General features: G+C 44.6%; 1 protein-coding gene and 1 pseudogene across 5 annotated transcripts; one reads left to right on the top strand and one right to left on the bottom strand.

Annotated features, from left to right (window-relative positions):
• Nucleotides 1–584: 584 nt before the first annotated feature.
• On the bottom strand, nucleotides 585–21,617 carry ZNF606 (zinc finger protein 606). 5 transcript variants are annotated; one of them, XM_064294315.1, is made up of 7 exons: nucleotides 21,492–21,604; nucleotides 20,123–20,211; nucleotides 19,238–19,387; nucleotides 18,756–18,844; nucleotides 7,977–8,103; nucleotides 7,603–7,698; nucleotides 585–4,942 (listed from the first exon to the last, which is right to left on the bottom strand). In XM_064294315.1, the coding sequence occupies exons 2-7, from the start codon at nucleotides 20,151–20,153 to the stop codon at nucleotides 2,955–2,957; spliced, it is 2,481 nt and encodes an 826-aa protein (XP_064150385.1). In that variant the 5' UTR covers nucleotides 20,154–20,211; nucleotides 21,492–21,604; the 3' UTR covers nucleotides 585–2,954. The 5 variants fall into 5 exon arrangements, with proteins under 5 accessions (XP_064150385.1, XP_064150384.1, XP_064150388.1 ...); XM_064294314.1 differs by having other exon boundaries at nucleotides 586–4,942; nucleotides 21,505–21,617; XM_064294316.1 differs by lacking the exons at nucleotides 585–4,942; nucleotides 7,603–7,698; nucleotides 7,977–8,103 and adding exons at nucleotides 12,742–17,636; nucleotides 18,262–18,312 and having other exon boundaries at nucleotides 21,505–21,617.
• Nucleotides 20,716–23,567, top strand: LOC135232693 (uncharacterized; annotated as a pseudogene).
• Nucleotides 23,568–24,041: the final 474 nt, after the last annotated feature.

The raw sequence follows: 24,041 nt of genomic DNA on the forward strand, positions 1-24,041 counted from the left end.
TTGTGCAGATATATACCTTATAAGTTCTGATTTATCACTCATTAATCTAACTGTGCTGTGTTCTAAGTTAATCATCAGTGAGAAAAGTTATTACTTGTGCAATTATTTAAAACTGTCTTTAGAAGGGAAAGAAACTATAAACGTAAGCTAATGTAGTTGCCAAGTGAGAATTCATTAATTTACCTCCTGTGCAATGATTAATGCTGCGAAGTTTGTGGTCATATTATTTTCACAAAATAAAAATTAGTACATCTTCCCTGTGGAACCGTGGTCCCTGGATAGCCTAACATGGAGTCCCACATACAGGAGATCCTTCACGAGGGAATGCATACATGAATGAATGAATGAACAAACAAGCTTAGTTCTGTAAACTGTTGTCCTCTCGCGATGGACCAAACTTGGATGTTCACACCTCACAATTCACCTGTTTCTGTTCTGTATTTGCACCTGTCCCCAAGTTGCAGCTGTGATGAAACCACCACCTTTTGAGTCAGAGCATCAGCATCCTCAGAGCTGGTTTTTGTGTCTGAATTTCACCACCCTTCCCTACCCTCCACACACCCCCTCTGCTATTTCTAATACCAGTGGGTTATGCATTCTCTAACAGCTAGAATACAGTCAACTTATGTTGAGTGAACTAATTCCCACATGTATGAAAACAAAGATGTTCTGAGTTAGAATGATTTTTAACTAGAATGGTTATAGCATGACCTATTTACATACTATGTTATTTGTGGACAACCTCCTCTCTGCTCACTACTTGGGGCATTCTCAAGCCACGGCAGTGGTGAGACAAGGAAGACTCACTGAGGCAGCAGGGAGATAAGTTTCTAATAGCAAAAGCAATGAAATCATCTTAGAAACGCCTACGCACAACAAACACTGCACGGTCCTGCAACATGCCCATGATGGGGCTCAGGTTGTTGTGATGCACTAGGTTTTCATTGATTTTTCGGAAGTAGATTGCCAGACCTTTCTTCTTAGCTCATCCTAGTCTGTAAGTGCTAGTGAAACCTGTTCTGCATCATAGCAACACACAAGTCACCACTGACAGACAAGCCGTGACTGTGCGTGAGGTGTACTGGCTGGAATTGAACCTGGTCTCCTTCATCTAAGGCAAAGATTCTACCACTGACCCACCACTGACCCTCAAAAATCAGATGAACATTATGTACTCTGGAATTATAATACCCTGGAAGTCTATGCAGGAAGGATCCTTGGCCTTTAGTTATAGCCCTATTTTAAAAAATATTTGTGAACTGAAAATATGCCACCCAAGCCCTGTGGCCCATCTGGCCCCTATGAGCACTGAGACTTTCTCACTCCAGGTGGTGAACTAGTTAGTTCCCTTCCCTTCTGAATTCTATCAGACAACCTCTCACCTGAAGATGATAAAGGAAAAAAAAAAAAAAAAAAAACACTGCATTCAACGGAGATCTTAATGGTTCCCCGTACTCAGTGTTTGTGTGAAAAGACAAACAAAAAAACCCTTGCATTCTACTCCACAAGGCGCATTCTAAAGCCAAAAAGGGGCATTCCTAAGGTCCAAACCTCCAGTGAGTCCACCAGTCCCTCCTCCCCCATAATCCTCAAGGTTGTGGGTGATAAAATTTTAGGAAGCCCAGGTCCCAGAAAATGCAGTGATTCTGAATGTCCAATTCAGTGTTCTTCAAATTCCAGAGGGAGCTTACTCTCATATTACCACAAATCCTTTGAGATGCAGGAACCAGGTAACTTTATTTCCCCTTGCTTAGGGTTTTATTGATTTTTATTATCAAATCTCTACTACAGAAACACTGAACAAAAGGAAAAAAAAAATCACTGGAGAGGCAACGTAACAGTGATTAAGAACATGAACTCTGGAGCCAAACTGAATCCCAGCTCTACTGCTTATTACCTGTGTCCTTGGGTGGGTTCTTTAACATCTCTACTTCTATCTCCCCACTTGTAAAATTGGGATAATAATAGTAACTATCTCATAGGATTAAGGGGAGTGAATAAGTTAATATTTGTGAAGCATTTAAAACAATGCCTGGCACGGGTTAAGTGCTATATATGTTTGTACAACTGAAACAAAAACATAACTGGGTTAATTTCTCATTGGGCCTTTCCAGTCCTTATCCACATATACTTTTTAGATTTGCTATAGCAGATACGTATATACAACTGTGTTCTTTTCATTTCTTCACATGATGTACTTTTCATAACTGTAATTTATAGTGAAATTACAAACTAATCACCCAACAAGGTAGGTATGAACAAACAATGGACACTGACACTCCAGGTTATTACCACTTTTTGTTCCAACAACACAAAATAGTCTCTTATACTTCCAGGCAATAACCATTAGTAATCTCATTTACTAAGCTTTTCTAAGGAGGTTAATCTTGATCAACAGTAAACACCCCATTCAACTTTTTTTCATAAACTCAAATTTAGTATTCCATATTCTGTGCCTTTTATTCTATGCCTTAAAGGGAACCAAGACCATCCCCTTATAATAGCAAAATCTGTTATTTCTATAATTATGCACAAATTGTTATTGTAAAGCTTTCCATCCAGTCCTCCAGTTTGATGCAAAACAGTGTATTTCCAGTTGAAACACTTTTCCTAAGATTTTTCCCATAACATTGCACATTGATCCAGAAATAGGTGAGGTCTTTCTCAAAAATGCCTCATTTCCTACTGTCATATTCCTCAAGTATGGACTTCTGGTGGACAATACGGCAAGTTTTCTTCACTCTAATTTATTAATTGCTTAATAAAGATGAAAACTGCTGAAAGCTTTCACTTATTCTTTTCATTCACAGGGTTTCTTCTAAGATTATTTTCTGCTAGCTAATAAAGGGAGAACTCTTACCAAATTCTTACTGAAAAAAATTTCCCTCTGACTATACATGCACATTTTTTCCCTCAATGTGTTATCAAAGGTAGAATAAAAGAAAAATCTCCCATCAATTCAATTCACAGAGTTTCTCTTCACTGTGATTTCTCTGGTGTTGAATTAGGGCTGAGTGACCATTAAAGGCTTTCCCACATTCATTGCATATAAAGCGTTTCTCTCCACTATGCATTCTCTGATGGATAATAAGGGATGAATTCTTACAGAAAGCTTTCTCACAATGATTACATTTGTACGGTTTTTCTCCAGTATGGTTTCTCAGATGTACAATAAGTGAAGAACTCTCATTGAATGCTTTCCCACATTCATTACACCTGTACGGTTTTTCTCCAGTATGAGTTCTCCGGTGTGCAATAAGGTGAGAGCTACAATTAAAGGACCTTTCACATTGATTACATTTATAGGGTTTCTCGCCAGTGTGAATTCTCCGATGAGCAACAAGGTGACAGCTCTGGCTGAAGGATTTCCCACATTTATTGCATTCATAGGGCTTCTCTCCAGTATGCGTCCTTTGATGCCTAACAAGGTGAGCCATCTGACTGCAGCATTTTCCACATTTATTACATTCATAAGGCTTAATTCCAGAATGAATGATCTCATGTTTTGTGAGGGCTGAGCGTTCTCTGAATGCTTTTCCACATTCCTGGCAGTTATAGGGTTTCTCTCCTGTATGAGTTCTCTGATGGGCAATAAGATGGGAACTCCAGCTGAAGGATTTTCCACATTCAGTACATTTATATGGTTTTGCTCCAGAATGAGTTCTTTCATGTTTACTAAGGGCAGAATAATCTCTAAAAGCTTTTTCACATTCATCACATTTAAAGGGCTTCTCTCCAGTATGCATTCTCATATGGGCAATAAGATGGGAGCTCCAGCTGAAAGACTTCCCACATTCAGTACATTCAAAAGGCTTCTCTCCAGTATGAGTTCTCTGATGTCCAATAAGGTGAGAGTTCCAGTTGAAAGATTTGCCACATTCATTACATACATAAGGTTTCTCTCCTGTATGAATTCTCTTATGGACAATAAGATGAGAATTCCAGCTAAAGGCTTTTCCACATTTATTACATTCATACGGTTTTATTCCAGTGTGAGTTCGTTCATGTTTAGTAAGGGCTGAACGATTCCTGAAAACTTTTCCACATTTATCACATTCATAGGGTTTCTCTCCAGTATGAGTTTTCTTATGTTGGATAAGGTAAGAGCTCCAGATGAAAGATGTCCCACATTCATTATACTCATAGGGTTTATCTGCAGTGTAAGTGCTTGTATGTTGAGTAAGGAATGTATCGTACCCAAAGACTTTCTCCCACTCATTGTATTTATATGCTTTCTCTACAGTATCAATTTTTTGATGTTCCATGATAGATGAGAAGTAAAAGATATTCTCATACTCTTTATAATCATATTGGTTTTCTCCAATGTGGAATCTTGGATGTTCATTAAATGATGGGCTCTGATTAAAGATTTGATGACATTCCTTATATTCATAGAGTTTCTCTCCAGTATGAATTCTCTTATGATCACCAAAATGTATTATTTGATTGAAAGATTTAACAGCATCAGTACATTTGAAGAGATTATCTCCAGTTTGTATTCTTGCAGGGTGGACAGGCTGAATGGATTGGTAGAAGGCTTTTCCATAATCATTATTTTCACAAGTAATCTTATCTGCATACATTATGGATGAATTATATCTCCAACTTTCAGCACGAGTATCAGGTTTATAGATATGTTCTATTTGAGAAACTCTCTGAGATGGAACAATGTTTAAGCTCTGGCTACAGTCTGACTCAAGTTCACAGAATTCAGAGCCTCTTTGTGACAGTACCTGCTTTTGCATGAAGACCATTTGCCTCATAGCTCTACTCTGGTTTACGTGGTACATTTCTAATTGATCTTCGCATCCCAAGACTTCTACCCTGGAGAAACAAGGATCACCCCATATGTATCTTTCCAACTTCATGCCATGGGATTGTTCTTCCTCAAAAATGCTTTGTGTTGGGATCAAAGCTTTCCTTTCAATACTTCTTATCCATTCTGAAATAATAAACAAGAATAGTAATTTTTAAAAGCTATGAGAACACAGAGAAATAAATTCTAAGAAAAGAGTAGGAATGGTGAGATTTACTGTCCACAATATCAAAGGGGCAAGTCTGAATTTGTTTTCAAATACAAACTTGTAACCCAAGAAAAGATCATAAAAGGGAAGAGGAGAGTACTGAATAGGGAACAAAAGTAGCTAACCAGAATACATAGTGTGTAATAAAATAATAAAACCCGTCTAGGTTTTATTAGTTTTTATTATGCACTTGAATAGGAGGTCAGAATAACGGTGTTCAGGAGGTAACTCAGCTTGCTTGATCTGCTCAAACACTGTATATTTCCAAGCAGGCCTATTTCAGGACTTTTACTTGGTCATCTCCTAGGAACTGAGGTCTTGGAATGTTCTAAGAGATAAAAGTATTATGCACGCTCAAGAATTTGAAGCACATTGTACTAATTTCACCTGACAGTCCACATAAACAATGTCGTTTATGGTGAACACTTGACTTACTTCTGATAGTCTGGAGCTTCAGTGACTGAAGCGGTCACATAGGCATTGTGTACCTTCCTGACTGACTTCCAGGCTCAGGTGAGCTTCCCTGGTAGATGACACTATACATCTATTGTGACAACTCATTGCTAGAGGAATTAAGTGTTTCCTATGTGACGCCGCTGGGAGAGGACTCTTGGAAATGTGCATCTGGTTTCCTCTGAAACTACTCCATGTGCTTTTTCCCATTGCTAATGTTGCTTTCTAGCCTTTCATTGTAATAAACTGTAACTATGACTATAGCAACTTTTGAGTCTTCGTGAGTTCTTCTAAGAAATCACCAAACCTCGGGGTGGTCTTGGGGACTCCTGATACAAAGGTAACACTGAATGCTATTAAGGTAAAAAAGGTCCCTGGTGGTGCAAATGGTTAAATACTCAGCTACTAGCCAGAAGGTGAGCAGTTTAAACCAACCCAGAGGGACCTCAGAAGACAGGCCTGGCAATCTGCTTCTGAAAGGACACAGCTTTAAAAACCCTATGGAGCACAGTTCTACTCTGTACACACTTCAGGCTGCCGTGACTTGGAACTGACTTGATGGTAACTAACAACGAGGTAAAAAAAAATTAAAAAATAACAGGTTTAACAAAAGGTAGGTGAACACACAGGCCCTTGGCAACCTGTGTTTAAATTATTAAATAGGATCCTAGTTCATTTCTATGTAATAATATCCCTACTACCCCCATAGTTTGACATCACATTCGCCTACCAAAAAAAAGGAAGGGATGGCATAAAGAGAAAGCATCACCAAGCCAGGCTTCAAACAAGGGTATTATCTACGTAAGTATGTGATTCCATAGACTCCAATCAATGATGGAAAATTCATCAGCCCAAAAGACAAATACCATCATATTTTAAATACCGCCCCCCCCCCAAAGTTACAGCTCTTCTAACCACTACAAAAAAAAAATCTTAAGACAATGACACAGAGATAGACTTGAAAGAGAGCATATTGTGATGAAACAGACACAAGAGTGATAGTCTGGTAATCAGTATTTAAATAATGTCTCTGCTACTATCATTACTGGACTTTTCTGATGATAAAATGAAATAATGAATCTAGTGAAACGCCTGTCAAATGGCAGACTTTCAATATCCGCAAGCTACTATCATCACTGTTGAAGTATCAGTGTTCCAATGACTGAAGCAGTCTGTATTCATTTCCTATTGCTGCTATAACAAATTCCTACAAACTCTGTGGCTTAAAACAATACAAATTTATTATCTTTCAGTTCTGAAGTCAGAAGTCCAAAACTGCCTTCACTGGGCTAAGTGAAGGGCCATCAACAGGGCCACGCCCCCTTTCGAGGCTCCAGGGGAGAATCTGTTTCCTTGCCTTTTTCAGCGTCTTTTGGCCGCCTGCTTCCCTTCCTTTATCTTCAAAAAGCATCACTCCTATCTCTGTTTCTGTTGTCCCATCTCTTCTTTGTGTCTCTAACCCTCCTACCTCGCTCTTTATAAGTACCCTGGATAACCCAGGATACTCTCCCCATTGCAAGATCTTAATCACATTTAAAAAGTCCCCTTTCCCAAAAAGGTGCTGTATTCACAGCTTCTGGGGATTAGGATGCAGACATCTTTGAGGGGCGTACACAAACAGGGGAAAATAGAGGTCATGTGAAAATCACCAAGGAACTGAGAAATGCTGAGGCTACAGAAGCTGAAAGAAACAAGGATCTTTCCCTAGAGCCAACACAGTCTTTCCCTATAGTCGGTGCCCTGAATTCAGACTTCCAGCCTCCTGAACTGTGAGAAAATAAATTTCTGCCCTTTAAAGCCACCCAGTGTTGTATTTCTGTTACAGCGGCACTAGGAGACTAAGATAGTCATCTTAGAGAAAGAGACAGCAGAGAATATGAGAGGCATCAGGAAAGCAGATGGTGAGGGGAAGAACTACAGCCTAGGGGAAAGGTACCTTATCAATGAGGTGGGGTGTCTTTGCTCTGAATCAACAAGAAGTCAATACAGGAAGGGAGAGGGATGCAAAGGGAATTTTGAATGTATCTGAGACAGATAATTCCTCACACCCTTGTCCTGTTTCTGAAATAAAGAGGGCTTGGTGCAAAGTTCCTTGGTTACACTTGAGGCCACAGCCTGCTCTCACCTGAACAAGTGCTTTGAGGAAATCCTCTCTCCACAGTCCATGGCTCTTCTCCTTGCTCCAACAGGGAGATAACCTCAGGCTTGGTGATTTCATTCCCTACACATACAGGAAAAACACAGGACTTGTGTTATGTGGCTTTAGGACAGCCAAAGGAAGCTTCCTTTGCCTACTCCTCTACTGCGACTTTTCACTTTGGCAGAAGCAGCACAGTCTGTCCCACGTCGTGCTTCAAAAGCATTAGGAATTTCACTCCTGAATCCCAGTGCCCAAGACCATTTCAGCCCTCCAGAGGCCCCTGCGGGCTTTTAACCATGGAGGAGCTGAAAGCATTGCAGTAGGAACAGCCTCCTTTACATGGGCAGCACCTGCCTTACCCACAGAGAGCAGATGCCCGAAGGTCTCCAGCATCACATCGCGGTACAGGGTCCTCTGAACAGGGTCCAGCTGCCCCCACTCCTCTTGGGAGAAGTCCACAGCCACATCCTTGAAGGTCACTGGTTCCTAAAAGGACATACATGTTCCTCCTCAACCTGGGACCACCCCCTCCAGTGTTTACTAGGTTGGAGTGAGGCTTACAGGAGAGAAGAGAGAGCAGACCAGCTGTAGAGAGACTGCACTGGCTATGCTCAAGGTTCTGACCAATACAGGTCAGGTTTCATTAGGAGCCACCCAAGACCCCATGTTTGGGATCCATGCACTCCCACTGCTGTTGACTTCATTCCGGCTCATAGTGTAGAACGGCCCCATAGGGTTTCCAAGGCTGTAATCTTCATGGGAGCAGACTGCCACATCTTTCTCCCATGGAGTAGTTGGTGATTTGAACCCCCAACCTTTCCATTAGCAGCCGAGCACTTAGCCACTGCACCACGAGGGCTCCCTTAGGGAATTAGGAACCTAAAACAACCACTTTGAAGATGAGCAGGTCTCTCTGAAGACTCCTGCCCAAGTCATATAACAGCTGGTATAGACGGAACTCTCACGGGGCAACACCCCTTCCTTTGCTGGAAACCCAGACACTTAGTAAAGTAGAGCAATCTCTGGGTGGCACAAACAGTTAAGCACTCAATTACAAGCTGAATGGTTGGTGGTTCAAACCCATCCAAAGGTACTGCAGAAGAAAGGCCTGGTGATATGCTTCTGAAAGGTCACAGCCTTGAAAACTCTATGGAGCAGTTCTGCTCTGCAACTCGTGGATCTGCCCTGAGATGGAATTGACTGCATGGCAACAACAATAACAAAGCCTTGGCCCTTGGTAAAAACAGGTGTACAGGCCTGAAGCTATGAGCCCCAGTTGTTAGCCAGAGACTCTAGGGCTGGAGTCTTTGCTGTTCAACATATGGATCTAGAGTCTGGAAGGATAATTTGAATTCTGATGGGCTGTCTTCCTAGCCAGAGAGGGAAAGATTCCATTCCAAGAGCTGGAGCCGAGGGTGAGATGGGACCACACAGAACAGCCTGGGTCCAAGACAATCAGTTACAGTTGTTCTCAGAAGTACTTGAGTTCTAACAGCCCAAAGAGAAGCTGTTAGGAAGAACCAGGAACAGTCCACTAGGGTACTAGAAGGGAAGTTGAATTACAGCGTAAGTATGACTTTTGTAATGAATGTGCCCCTCACTGGAGCTGCGGTGTCGCAGTGGTTAATAACTCGGCTGCTAACCAAAAGGTCGGAAGTTCGAATCCACCAGATGCTCCTTAGAAACCTTATCAGACAGTTCTACTCTGTCCCATAGAGTTGCTATGAGTCAGAATCAACTCCATAGTAACAGGGTTTTCTGGGTACCCCTTACCATCCTGATAAGCAGTCAGCATGAGCCTCAGCTACCTTGGCATTCTGGGGTGGGGAGGGGCGAGTGCTTTTCCTCGTGGTGGGGGTGAGCTGTGACACAAACCCTGCAGCTCACTTGTAAGCAAATATAGCCTGTCTGGCACATCCCAGTCCTCCCTTCAGTCTGGAAACTGCTTTCTAGTCCATCTTAGTGTCACTGCAGAATCAATACGCTGAATGTTGCACCTGCAAAGTGCATGGTTTCCACTGCTCTGCTGTGCAGGCCCTCTCTCCCTCCCCTCCCAGCCTACCCTACCACTTCTACCTGCACAAGGTCTCTCTCATGGGCTCCTTTTCTGTCCCTGCTGGTCCTGGCTTGTAAATTGAGCTCATCATCTGATCTGGGTAAACACATAGCCCACACTGCTGGGTCTTCAAGGAGCACTGGTACTCTGTCACATGGGGTCACTATGAGTTGGAAATGACTCGGTGGCACACAATAGCTGGATCTTCAATGTATCAGGTTTTACTCCATAGTCCAAACTGTTCCCCTTCCACCTTTACAGGGAGATAGGGATAAAAGGCTCCACTGATCCCTTAACGCAGAATCAACTCTGCTGATACCCAACAAGATTAGCCTCCTGGAGCCCAGAGAAAGATGAGCCATTCTCTTGTCCAAGGCTAAACCTCCCATCTCTGTATCCCACCTCTTCAGAAAGCACATGGGATCAGAAGTCATCTCTCTCCTGTATCTTCCCATCCCCTTTTTGAACAGCCTATACAAATGTCTGTTTCTTCTACCCACATCAGCAGTCCAGACACTCCGGACAGATAGTCAAGCTCCTTCAAGGTGGTGTCCACCCTCACTCTCTCCCCTTCCTCGTCTTTCAGCCTTCACCCAGCTACAGTCCCTTCTCCACCCTCATTACCCCCGTGTTTCTGTTTCTTGACATTTGAAAATTTTTCTTTTTATTCATCATTTTTTGCTGATCTATACTGAAGCATTCTGGGGCAATGAGCATGCATTAATTATGACTCTTACATTCTCCAGGTTCTCACCAAGATCGCTGATGACATGTGACTACTAAGCCCAAGGTCAATACCCATCTTCCCTTTCTTCGACCTCCTGCAGCATTTAAAACTACTGACCACACCTCCCCTCTGTGAAACCCTCCCCAGCATTGAACTCATCACTGCCAGTGTCTTGGTCTGCCTCTTACAGAACTGCCCTCACCTCAAATTTCTTGATGGCTGCTGCTTCTTCATGTTTTGGTAAACTTTTAATTTCAGTGTAACATAAGGGCAGACAAGTATACAAAGCGTAAGTGTGCACACGGCTTGATGTATTTCACAGATACGGAATCAGGTGGGAGGTCGTGTTTACTTGCCAGGCGCTTCTGGCCCTGTGTTCCTTTCATGCTACCTAACCTCATCCTGGGGAATGGCATCTACTTAGACAGCTTCAAAGTTCACCTAACCCTAACAAGGCCCAAACCCACACCCTGGCTTTTCTGTCAAGCTGGTGAACAGAGCCACAAATTCACTTCCCACTGTTCATAAGACACGAATGGAATAACCATGTTGTTGTTGCTGCTCGGTGCTGTTGAGTCGACTCCAATTCATGATGACCCCATTTGACAGAATATAACTGCTCCATACAGTTGCCATGGCTGTGACATTTTGGAAGCAGTCTTCCAGGCCTATCTTCCAAGGTGCCTCTGGGTGGGTTCAAACCGCTAACCTCTCAACTAGTAGTCAGCGCTTAACCATTTGCTCCACCCAGATACTCCTGGGATATCCATTTTCACATTTAAAAAGGAACAGATGGAAGAATCATATCTAATAGATACCAAAAAACTCAAACACCCACAGCCATCAAGTTGATTTGGACTCATAGCGACCCTACAGAACAGAGCAGAACTGTCCCATAGGGTTTCTACGGCTTTAAGTCTTTACAGAAACAGATTGCCATATTTTTCTCCCATAAAGCAACTGGTGGTTGGAATCGCCGACCTTTCAGTTCGCAGCCAAGCGCTTTAACCACTTCACCACCAAGGCTCCTCTCTAATAGATGCAGGAGGAACGAAATCCTTAGAGAATGATTCTGCGACCCTTAATAGACTAATGGACATTGGCAGTCAATGGCTGCTAAACCACAGGCGAAAAGCAGGGAACTTCGTAACGGAGGAGTCAGGCTAACAAGACCTACACCCACTAACCCATCTGATGATCTAAAAACAGGACAACCAGGCAACATGTGCCTCCTGATGCAAGGCAGTCCAAAGGACCCAGTACCACCTATGACATGCTCTTGCCGAAACACTGAACCTGACTCTAATCAGTGCCCACCCCCTCAGGTTACAGGAGATGAGGGGAACGGAGGAACTTATTCAATGACCTCACAACAGTAAAATGAGGCAGACGCACAAGACATATGGCTTAGTTTCTTCAGCATATGAAGCACATGCAACATGTAGGCCTTGTATGGATCCTGATTTGGACAAGCCAACTGAAAAAAGACATTTTGGGGACAATCAGGCAAAATTCAACATGGACTGTGTATTATATGATATTAAGAAATTACTGTTAATTTTGTTGAGTGTGATAAAGGTATTGTGGGTATGTTTTTCAAAACACTTAAGCCTCTTAGATATATACACTTAAGTACAGGTGAAATGATATGACATCTACGATCTGCTTTAAAATATTCTACTTTAAACAAAAAAGGTTGCAAAGGGATAGATGAAAAGGCAGAAAGGTGAAAGATGGAGGTTGTTGAAGCTGGTGAATGTGGGGGTTGTGGGAGGCTGAAGAGTGGACCCTCAAAGATGTCCATCCTAATCCCTGAAACCTGTGAACTCAGTGCCATCAAGTTGATTCCAATTCATAGCGACCCTATAAGACAGAGTGGAACTGCCCCATAGGGTTTCCAAGGCTGTCATCTTTATGGAGGCAGACTGCCACATCTTTCTCCCTCAGAGCAGCTAGTCAGTTCGAACCACCGTTTTGGTTACCAGCCAAGCACTTAAACACTCTGCCACCACGGCTCCTGTGAAACCCGTGACTGTCACCTGATGTTACAAAGGACTTTATAGATGCCATTAACGATCTTCAGATGCGGAGATTTTCCTGGATTGTCCAGGTGGACCCAATGTCATCACACTGCCACCATCAACTGCTGTCTCGTTGACCCTGACTCATAGTGACCCCATGTGTGTCAGCGTAGAACTTGGCTCCATAGTCACTGGCTGATTTTTCAGAAGTAGACTGCCAGGGCTTTCTTCTGAGGTACCTCTAAGTAGACTCAAACCTCCAACCTTTTGTTTACCAGCCAAGTGTTTTCACCATCCAGGAACTTCTGTGAAACGACATGCATTCTTGTAAGTGAAGACAGGGAGGCAGGAGCGCCAGAATCAGAGAGGGAGCTTTGACAACAGAAACAGAGGTTGGAGTGATGCACTTTGCAGGTGGAAGAAGGGGCTGGGGAATACAGGTGGCCTCTGGAAGCTGAGAAAGTCAAGGAAGTGGATTCTCCCCTTGAACCTCCAGCAGGATCACATCCCCACTCACCCATTTTAGACTTCTGGCCTCCAGAACGTTAAGAGAACAAATTCATGCTGTTTTAAGCCACTCCATTTGTGATAACTTGTTACAGTGACAACAGGAAACTAATATGGGGTTCATGTTCTACTTTTGTGTTTGTAGGGGAGACAGGCATTTAGAAAGACCAAACTCAGTGGCCAAGACACTGAATCCAGGTAGCAGCTGAATCCAACTTTCAAAGAGCTGTAATTCTTGTTCTTCGAATCTCAGACTGGAGAAGGGGTTTCAGGATAAAATGGGCAGGATGCTACCAGAGCAGCTCTCTGAGAGAACATGGAAGAGCTCTCAGAATACACGGATTGGATAAAAGACACAGCAGTCAGTTCAGGAGGGTCACCATCTAACAGAAGGCCCCAAAAAGAGCTCCATGGTGGTTAAGGATACACCTGCCAGACCTCAACCCACCACCACCAACAAATACAAAAGACATAGACTATGAAGAGCTAGAAGGCACAAGAGTCAATTCAAGAGGCACACTGTCTAACAGAAACCAAACCCACTGTCCTTGAGTCAATTCTGACTTACAGTAACCCTGTAATAGAAGGCCCCAGAAAAAGAATGTAAAGGAAAAGGACAGGAAGAAACGATTTTTAAAAAGACTTAACTCAAGAAGTAGTGCAAACACAGAAGAAAATATTCTTTCATGGTTACGGGGTGGGGGAGGGAGGGAGAGGGGTATTCACTAATTAGACAGTAGACAAAAACTATTTTAGGTGAAGGGAAAGACAACACACAATACAGGAGAGGTCAGCAAAACTGGAGTAAACCAAAAGCAAAGAAGTTTCCTGAATAAACCAAACGTTTCAAAGGCCATAGTAGTGGGGGCCTGGGGACCATGGTTTCAGGGGACATCTGTGTCATCGTTCTGCATCCCACTTTGGTGAGTGGCATCTGGGGTCTTAAATGCTAGCAAGCGGCCATCTAAATGCATCAATTGGTCTCAGCCCACCTGGAACAAAGGAGAATGAAGAACACCAAAGATACAAGGTAATTATGAGCCCAAGAGACAGAAAAGACCACATAAATCAGAGACTATATGAGCCTGAGACTGAAAGAACTAGATGGTACCTGGCTACAACCCATGACTGTCCTGACACGGAACACAATAGAGAATCCCTGGTGGAGCTGGAGAGCAGTGGGATGCAGACCTCAAATTCTAGTAAAAAGACCAGACTTAATGGTCTGACTGAGACTAGAAGGACTCCAGAGGTCATGGTCCCCAGACCTTCTGTTAGTCCAAAACTGGGGACCATCCCCAAAGCCAACTCTTCAGACAGAGATTGGACTGGACTATAAGATAAAAAATGATACTAGTGAGGAGTGAGCTTCTTGACTCAAGTAGACATTTGAGACTCTGTGGGTAGCTCCTGTCTGGAGGGGAGATGAGAAGGCAATGGAGGACAGAAGCTGGCTGAATGGACACAGGGAATACAGGGTGGAGAAGAGTGTGCTATCTCATGAAGGGAAGAGCAACTAGGAGTACACAGCAAGGTGTAATAAATTTTTGTATGAGACGCTGACTTGATTGGTAAACTTTCACTTAAAACACAATAAAAATTAGAAAAAAAAAAATAAAGACTTCTTTTAAAAAACTCAAAAAATACCAGTCATTAACAAAGATGGACACACGTGACAGAAACTTACTGAGAAACAATTTGACCAATAAAAGACACCACAAAGTTAAGACAAGCCCTGGGCCGGGAGAAGGTAATTTACTGATGGCAAAAAATCCAGACCCAGGATGCATGTGAATGCACAGACATCTATGGAATGAGAGAGACACTTGGTGTTGGGGGAGGGGAGACAGAGAAATAGATGGCCAATAAACATATGAAAAAATGTTCACTTCACCAGCAATCAGAAAGATGTGAATTAAAATAATAAGGCAATTCAACTCTTTAGTCTTGATATAAGCGAAAACTAAAAGGCATGATGCCCAGGGTCAGCAAGGATGCAGGGAGATGAGAACTCTCCGAACAGGGCGAGAGCCAGCTTTGCCCCTTCAGGGGGCCAGAGGGCAGCATTAGCAATGTTGAAAACACATGCCCTAAGATCCAGCAAAACTCTATTTCTAGGGGTATGCCTATATAAACTCTTATACATGTGCACAAAGTGATACACACACAACTGTTCATGAAACTTCAGCTAGAATAGCAAAAAAATTAGGGTGGGGGAGGGGATAACAAGCTCATCCATAGAAACTATGAATACAAGAGTTACACTTCTCAGATGGATACTACCTGGCAGTGCAAAGGGAATGAACTTGACCTATATCGGTCACCACAGATGGATCTCAAAGTTGACCCTGAATGAACAAAGAAAGCTGTAGAAAAGCTACATGTAGAACAAGTTGTTTTTTAGAAAATAGAATACTGTATATCTAAATTATACCTATAATTTATTATGTACAGAAGAGTATAAAAATGGATTAGCCGTGTCACCAAATCTACCAGAGCAGCTGTTCTGGGGTGGCAAGAGAATATGAGTGGGGACTATTTTAAAAATGAAAACAAAGCAAAATATATGATAAAAAATTAACTGTTAATTCCAAGGGATTGGGACAGTGTTTGACCATTTTTTTGTACTTTTGAAATTTGTCAAAATAAAAATTTAACAAAAAGAAACATTTCTAGCATTGAAAAAATCATAGAGGTCTTAGAGATGACAAGAGGGACACTATGAATGCTCTCAACCTAGAATTGCAAAGGAAAATGCAAAGCCAAAAGGCTGGGAAACAAAACGGCAGGAAGATGTGGGGGAGACGGACATTTACTCTAACAGCCATACAGAGAAGAGGGGCTCTCTGTGGCAGCGTGGACAGTAATGCAGGTTTCAGTATGTAATTTGGTTTTAGGGTGACCAGTGGCAGGCCACTGCTGGCGGGGGATGCTCTTCCACCCCTCAGGCAGCTCTCATTAGCAGAACTCCCACTTTCCAATATCATCTGCTACAACGAATTGCAGATGTTCTTATGCACATTCTTGAACGTACGACTTTGCACAGACGTGGAAGCGTCATCTAGGGCTCTGAGAGTACTTGATGGAATCTGCTAACACGTCAGTGCAGGTTTACACCATGTGAAAGGTGAGAGAGGAAGGCAGGTCTCCTAGAAAGGCTCCCATGGGATCTTGTCCCCTTATTCCTGCCAATCCTCCAGGGCTGACCCCTTCATGGAACCTGGGTTTCCCTTTTAACAGGGGCTAGGGGCAGTTCAGATGGCCTTTAAGGTAGTATTTGTTGTTTGTTAATATTTCCATGCAAGCCGTTTGCAGAGCAGAAGGAAAACATAACTAGACTGTACACACCCGAGCACTACCAGGGATGAGTGCATAGTACTCCATACTGGTATGTTAGAGAGGGGTCAAGATATTTGGGGAGGCTAGCTGGGGTTTTTAGATGGGCGGGGAACACATTATTTTCCCTATTCCCCAAAATAATCGATCTAGGCTCCCACTAGCTGAAAAACCATCCGACATGTTTTAAAGAACAGACAAGATTCAGATAGTGATGGATAAACAGCATTTGACGTTTCACCAGGCAATTATTTTGGTAAATGTTTAACTTGGAGGAAACAAGAAAGAGACTCCGGGCTTTCATTTGTGTTACTGAAGGCCTAATTCAAAACTCACATGATTCAAGTCTGGGTTTATCACAGGGAAAAATCCAAAGTGAGTGTAAGGAGGGGGCCAGGAGCAGGTTCTCAGAAATCACAACTCTTCAGACAATGGAAGGTATTGTTACTTTAATTCTTTTTATTTTCTCAGCATTTATGTTCTCAGGAGTTAGTAGGGGGTATTCATAGCATTTGATTACTGCTAACTTCTGTTCCCAACTGACTGACTCAGGGGACCATCTTTCAGCCTAGCCTAGCTTCCCTGAAGATTGTTAGAGGATCTAAAAATGATCGTACAGTTTAAAAGTAGGAAACGTTACAGCACGAAGTTCTGATGCCAGACAACCACCACCCTTATCATGTTCTGGCCCTTGTGCTTGCTGGGGACAACAGCTCTGCCACAAGGTGATGGCATACTGACACTGCATGACACCTGTGAGCTTTAAAACGGTGGGTTTTTTTTTTTTTAATCTTGGAGGGGAGGCATAAAGTTAGGAAGAGACTTGATTACTATTTTTATATCACAGTACTTCACATTTGGATGATTCATTATTTTAACATACCAGTAAAACATCTAAAATAGTAATGAAAGGATTTTTCTTCATCACTCAGAGCTGGGTAATTACTTAGTAGAGTATATGTAAATTTGATGAAGGTAAATTTGATGAATTAAGTAGATTCAGTAGATTCTAAGTAGATTTCTCTCACTTAGAAATACGGAGGTAACCCTAAGAAACTGAAAACAAAGTTAAAAGTGGCTGTCTCTCCGCCATAAAAAGAAATGAAGTGTTGATACATGTTACAACGTAGATGACCCTTGAAAACATTATGCTAAGTGAAGGAAGCCAGACACAAAGAACCACATATTATGGGATTCCTCTCATATGAAGTGTCACAAGAGGCAAATCCAGAGAGACAAAGGGTAGATTAGTGGTTACCAGGGGCTGGGGGAGAGAGAATGGGAGATGACTGCTTAATGGGCATGAGGTTTCTTTTCTTTCAGGGATGATGAAAATGTTCTGGAAAATGGTCATGTTGATGGTTGCATGACTCTGTGAATACACAAAAAACCACTGAATCGTGTATTTTAAATGGATGAATTTTTTTTAAATATGTGAATTATATCTCAACAAAGCTATTATAAGAAAAAAAAATTTTTTAAAGTGGTTCTCTCTGGCGAGGAAGCCTGGGGAGGAGGAGAGCTACTCTCCCCGCCCCCATTATGACTTCCTCATACCTCTCAGGTCTTCCTCCCTTCCCATGCCCCCAAGGCCCTGGGCAGCCTGAAGCCTGAAACATAGACCTGCTTCCCACAGCCCTCTTCTCCCCACAACCCCCTGCCAGAGGGAGCTTTCCAACTACTTTCTGGACCCTGGGCACCAGTCACCACCAGGATGGAGCCGAGCTCCGGAGCAGGCCGGGCTCTTCCTGGCCTTTGTAACCTAACTCTGAGTTCAGTCTTTGTTGGGCACTGGTCATGCGGTGCACACCCTGCCCCTCTAAATACACTCCATGGTGCTACAGAAGACCAGGACCTCAGTCACCATGCCATGCCCACCTGCTGGCACTCCCCTTCAGCTCCTGGCTCAATGCTTTGTCTCCCGCCACCCTTCCCATCCACAGTGACATGGCCCCACCTGCTCTTTGCCTCTGCTGAACTCCACAGATTCTACCTACCTCCCTAGGCACCACAGGTCCAGGACTCAGGCCTCCCTTATGGGTCTCCGGCTATGTCACACAAGGCCACAGAGTTGAGTGAGCAAGCCAGGAAAGGGGCCTGGGAGCTGTTCAGCACAAGGGCTCCAACCTGTCCCTGCCCCTCCCAGCACGGAGCTCACAGCACAGGCTCAGCCCAGATCAGGAACTGAACACAGGAGTGAAGACGGGAGGAGGCTGCCCCTCATTCCCAGAAACAACCCCAAGGCACAGCATGGGTGCAGGACCGTGACGGGCCTGGCTGATAGAGATATTTCAGGTCCTGGGAAATAATTACAGGAATTCCATGCTACAGATAGATTCTGATAAACTTTTGGCTGACTTCCTCGCTGCCCCAAGTTTAGTTCTTATAAACAGAGGAATCACATTGACTGGGATGGCTGGGGAACCTGAACACTCACCCTTTGGGAACGGGAAGGAAGGCCCTTCACAAAAAATCAAAAGCCCTGTCTCACCTGGACCTGGTATGTTGGGAGCCAGCCAGTCCTCCTCTCCTCCTCGGGGGTCCCCTCCACAGGCCAGGCAGGGTCCCTCGGATACAGAGCTGAGGGAAAAGAGAGAAGTCATAGGGGCAGCTATTCCTGCTGGAAAGGCACCCATGAGCCCTTCTTCCTGGGGCGGAGGAGGGGGCACCCATAGAAGGACAGCTGTCTTTCTCCCTTGGGCAAGGGAAAAGCCCACTTTCCTGTACTGTGGTTGAAGGGAAGGGGGCTCAGAGAAGATAAGGAGTTTATCTAAGCACCTGAGCCATTCACCATCCCGCTACAGTGTGAGAAGTAGGCCTGGGACTGTTTGCAGTCTTTCCATTCATTCTTGTGCATCCTGTCCTGGAAATGTCCCCTGCACTTTATCCTCCAGCAAAGCTTCTCAATCGCCCCTGTTCCAATTCTGCTCTGAGACAGATCTCAACCAGACTCCTTTGCCCTGAAGTCCTCACCCGGCTCCCTGACTCTGGCCTCTGGCTGCAGCAGGTCACTGCTGGTAGAGGCCACACCACGGCAGGCAATGGGGATGCAGGATGTGGACTCGGCCCAGGAGGCCCACGGGCTGATGGCTGCCATTCCCCAGGACTGGTCCATAAGGGCACCTGCACAAGACGATCAGGTTAGGACAAGGTAAGACACCATAACAGCAAACCTAGTAACTAAAGGCAAGGAAATAGAAAATTGGTATGACAAAGTCCCATAAACAGAGCCGAGGGCACATTAAATACATCCAATATAATAAAACTGGATTTATACCAGAAACACACAGCTGGGTCACATAGCAATATAATATAGCCACAGGGCAATGAAGAACAGAAACTTTCAATAGCTGAAGAGATATCTGATAAATGATAACATTCACTTAATTTTTTAAAAATGTAAGTAGTAAGAGAAGGGCACTTTCTTACTGTCTTTAACAAATCAATACCCAAAACTTCACTGTAACTGTTTTTGAGTTAGACAATGCTATAAAACTGAAATTTAAAAAAAGGTAAGAAACACGACAGTGGCGGAGAAAACATTTTGATTACACGTTCTAGTTGTCTTCCAAGAAACTACACAAAGTAATGGATAATATCTTAAGAGCTGGCAAAACTTCTCAGGAGACAACTACAAAATATACAGAAATTTTATGCTTTCTTTTACATCAATTTTCACCTTTCACCAGCAACCAAGTTTTTCGATCTCCCTCAGTTCCAACACTGCAACAAGACAGAAAGACCCTCTTCTTCCCCCAAAGCCCTCCATCCATCCTCAGCTCTGACCCTTAGCCGAAGCAGAGCACCGCTGGCAGAGGCCAACCTCAGGGTCCTAGAACACACAAGATGTGGACTCACCCCAGGAGGCCCATGGGTTGATGGCCGCCATCCACACGACTGGTTAACAAAGCGCTTGCCCAAGAGAATGGGATTCAGGTGATACCAACCTAATGACAAAAAGGAAAAATTAATAAAGTTGTCTTTTCTTACAGATGACTCAGTCAGGACAAAGAAGGGACCCCAACCACAGAAGCAACAAAACACACCTAGAGAACATTATAAGAAAATATAATTTATACATCAAAGACATAACAGATTTCCTAGAGGGAATGAAGGGTAACTTGAATGAGGTAAAAAAGAGCAAAATCTTGCAAGAGAGGATAGAAATTTGTCAACTGCTCTCAAGTTGATTTATAGGCTTAAGAGACAGCCGTCATGGCACTTTTTAGTTGATTTGACAAAAATCATTGTAAATCCACCTGTACCCCTCATATAATGCTGGTAGAAATATAAAATAGTCATGGAGGAAAAGATTGACAGTTCCTCAAAAAGTTAAACATAGAGTACCATATGACCTAGCAATTTCAATTCTGTGTATTTGTGTGTGTGTGCACGTGCATAGAGAAACCTGTGACAGCCAGGGTGTGATGGGCGTGTACGTGTACGTGTGTGTGTGTGTGTGTGTGTGTGTGTGTGTGTGTAGAAACCTGTGAGAGCCAGGTCTCAAAAGTTGGGTGTGATGGGCATGCGTGTGCGCGTGCATATGTATAGAAACCTGTGAGAGCCAGGTCTCAGAAGTTTTCCACCTCTGACAGGGTGCAGTCCTACCACTATTCTGTTGCTCACTTTAGTGGAAAACATTTGAGTTTTCTTTCTCTGACAGGTTTGCACCTTACACAGGTTCTGGCTTTTACAGGTTTTATTGTATATATCCAAGAGAAATGCAACCATATGTTCAAACAAAAACTTATACATGAACGTTCATGGCAACATTATTCATAATAGCCGAAAAGTGGAAACAAACTAAACGTCCACCAGCTGATGAATACACAAAACGGGGTATTATCTACACAATGGAATATTATTCAGACACAAAAAGGAATGAAGTACTGATGCTGAACACACTGTGCTAAGTGAAAGAAACCAGACACAAAAGATCATATATTGTGTGAGTCTGTTTATGTGGAACATCTGGACTAGGCAAATCTATCATAGAGACAGAAAGCAGATTAGTGATTGCCAGGGGCTGGGGGCAGGGGGAAATAGGGAGTGACTACTTATTGAGTACCCGGTTTCTTCTTTTTGGAGTGATAAAAACGTTCTGCATTAGATAGCAATGATGGTTACACAAACATACTAAAACCTCTAAACTGTACACGCTACAATGGTTAAAATGGTGAATTTTATGTTACATGAATGTTATCTTTAGAAAAAAAAAAAAATCTACCTGCAAAACCTACCAGGTCCAAGCCTGTCTTCTTCTGCAAGCCGAAAATTCACCTCTCACTGGAAGCTATGGAAGCCACAGCGCGACACAAAACGCAGAGTCCGAAGAGTCAGAAAGCCGGGCGCACTGAGCCCCAGAGGTCGGGGGTTTGCACCAAAGCCCAGAGAAGGCGAACAGTATTATTCTGCACAGTTGCTTGCAGCCTGACAAAATCGTCCGGTCACTGCTTGGTTAACGTCACCAGCGGCTGTTCCCATCCCACGTTTGACGTCCGTCAGCACTTTATGTTAACGGGCTCGGATGAGAAACGCCTGCCCGGAACAAAAGGTAGTTATGCTCGTTAACTGTCTGAAAGGCGTCCTCATCACCTGCTTATTGGGCGCTCGGCCATTTATTTTTCCCGGGAACCCCTGGCCTCCCGCCCCAGGTTTCCTCCGCCATCCCGACAGACCTGATGCTCATAATAGCAAAGGGCCGACCCTACCTGGTTCGCAGGGGACCTGTCCCTCTGCAGGGTCCCTTCTCCGGGGCCGTTTGGATTTTGTCCCGCGCCGAGGTCCGACCCAGTGTGCTCGGGTCCCCAGCGCGCGGGCTGGGGAACAAAGGCGCTAGGGGCCGATGGCCCTGAACAAACGCCAGGCCCGGTGTGCGCGGCTCACCGGGGTCCGCCCTGCCGGGCGAGGCTGCGAGTCCGGGGAAGGGGCGCGGGCAGGTGGCGGGACGATCTGAGGGCCGAAGGGGGCCGAGGGACACGGGAGGGCGCTGGCGAGGAAGGGGCAGGCGCAAGGGGTGTGCGACCTGCCCTTGCGGGGCGCCAGCCCGGATCGCAGGCGCCTGCCTCTATCCGCCCGCTCTCGCAAGCCTCCAAACCTTCAGTGGCGGCGGCTGCCCCTCCGCCGCAGCAGCGGCCTCACCCCGGCCCCGGACAATGGCGACCGCTCCCCCGGCATCGACCAGGACGCGCCGCGGGAGCTGCTGGAAGTTGTAGTTCCGGGCGGCGGCGCGCGCGGGCTCACTTCCTGTCTCAGACGGAAGCGCCCCCAAGGAAGGCGCTCCTGACGCGGGGTGATCTCCGTCCCCCTACCCGCAACCGCCATTTCCCGGTCCACGACATTGGGGACCGGCCATAGCCGCTCCTCTCCGAGGCCGCGGCAAGGCGGGCGGTACCGTCGGGCCCCCGGCCAACCCTTCCCCACCACCGCTACCTAGGCTGATCCCAGAACCAAACCCAAACCCATTGCCTTGGAGTCAATTTCCACTCATAGCGACTCTAATGAACAGAGTAGAAACGCCCGTAGGATTTCAGGAGGGGCTGGTGGATTCTAACTGCCCACCTTTTGGTTATCAGCTGAACTCTTAACCACTGGGCCTGGGTAAGCTGTGGCATCGCGAACCTCAGTTTGCCTTTCTATACAATGGTAGATCATGGTAGCTGCGATTAGCAGTAGGCGCTTCCTGAGGTCGGTGCTCTGTGTCTGTCTCAGAGCTGAGCGCTCTCGAGGTATCATTTCAGTTCATATTTATGGCACAAATGGTTAGGCGCTCAGCTGCTAGGAAAGGTTGGTGGTGCGAACCCACTCAGCAGCTCCTTAGGAGAAAGACCTGGCGATCTGCTCTTTTAAAGATTAAAAAACCCTTTGCTATCAAGTCGATTCCAACTCATAGCGACCCTATAGAACAGAGCAGAACTGTCCCATAAGGCTTCTAAGGAGCTGCTGGTGGATTCGAACTAACCTTTTGTTTAGCAGCCAAGCTCTTAAAAGAGTAGAGCCTAGAGAACCCTATGGGGCAGGTCTACTGTCACATGGGGTCACTGTGAGTCAGAATCCACTTGATAGCACCTAACAAGATTGTAAGAAATTATTATTATATTATTATAATAATAATATAATTTATATTATTTTTTACAGACAAGAGACCTAATGCTTAGCTTCCCTGGTATATGAAGCTCCACTGCTAATAATATCAGGTATTGTTCCCAAATCTCTTACCAGATAGCAAAGCTTAATAGGCACAGAAATTATCGACTCCCACCCCCTCTGTGATTTCCTTAAGTCAGTATTTATCAAGCTGTAATGGGGAATCAGGGAAGGCGAACAAAGCCTCTGCCTTGGCGGCTGCCACTCAAAACCACTATTCAAGAGCACTGGCAGGTGGAATGAAAAGGTGCCTCACCCAGCACAGAGCTCACTGCCCCCCCCCCGCCCCCAACCCACACACAGCCTCCTGGTCCCTGAAGGGTCCCTGGCAACAGAGGCTCATTAATATCCCTTGGAGGCCCTGTCTGAGCCACCTTCCAGCCTGTGGTGGGGGTGCCCTTTGTCTAGAGCTCCCCTGGTCCCCCAGCCCCTTCCCCTTTGCTCCTCCTCACTGTCCTTCCTGCCCATTCATTTGCCTACCTTCGTTTCATCTATTTGTAGGGTCTGATCAGGGCTGGGTATCTTCCAAAGGCTGGGGGCTCTGGGCAGAGATCAACTTTTCATGCACCACCTCACATCTTCACATTTATCAAATGCCTTCCGTGAGCCAGCTTGAGGCAACTAAGGCAGG

The sequence above is a fragment of the Loxodonta africana genome, chromosome 11 (assembly GCF_030014295.1).
Source record: "Loxodonta africana isolate mLoxAfr1 chromosome 11, mLoxAfr1.hap2, whole genome shotgun sequence".
NCBI classification, from domain to species: Eukaryota; Metazoa; Chordata; class Mammalia; order Proboscidea; family Elephantidae; genus Loxodonta; species Loxodonta africana.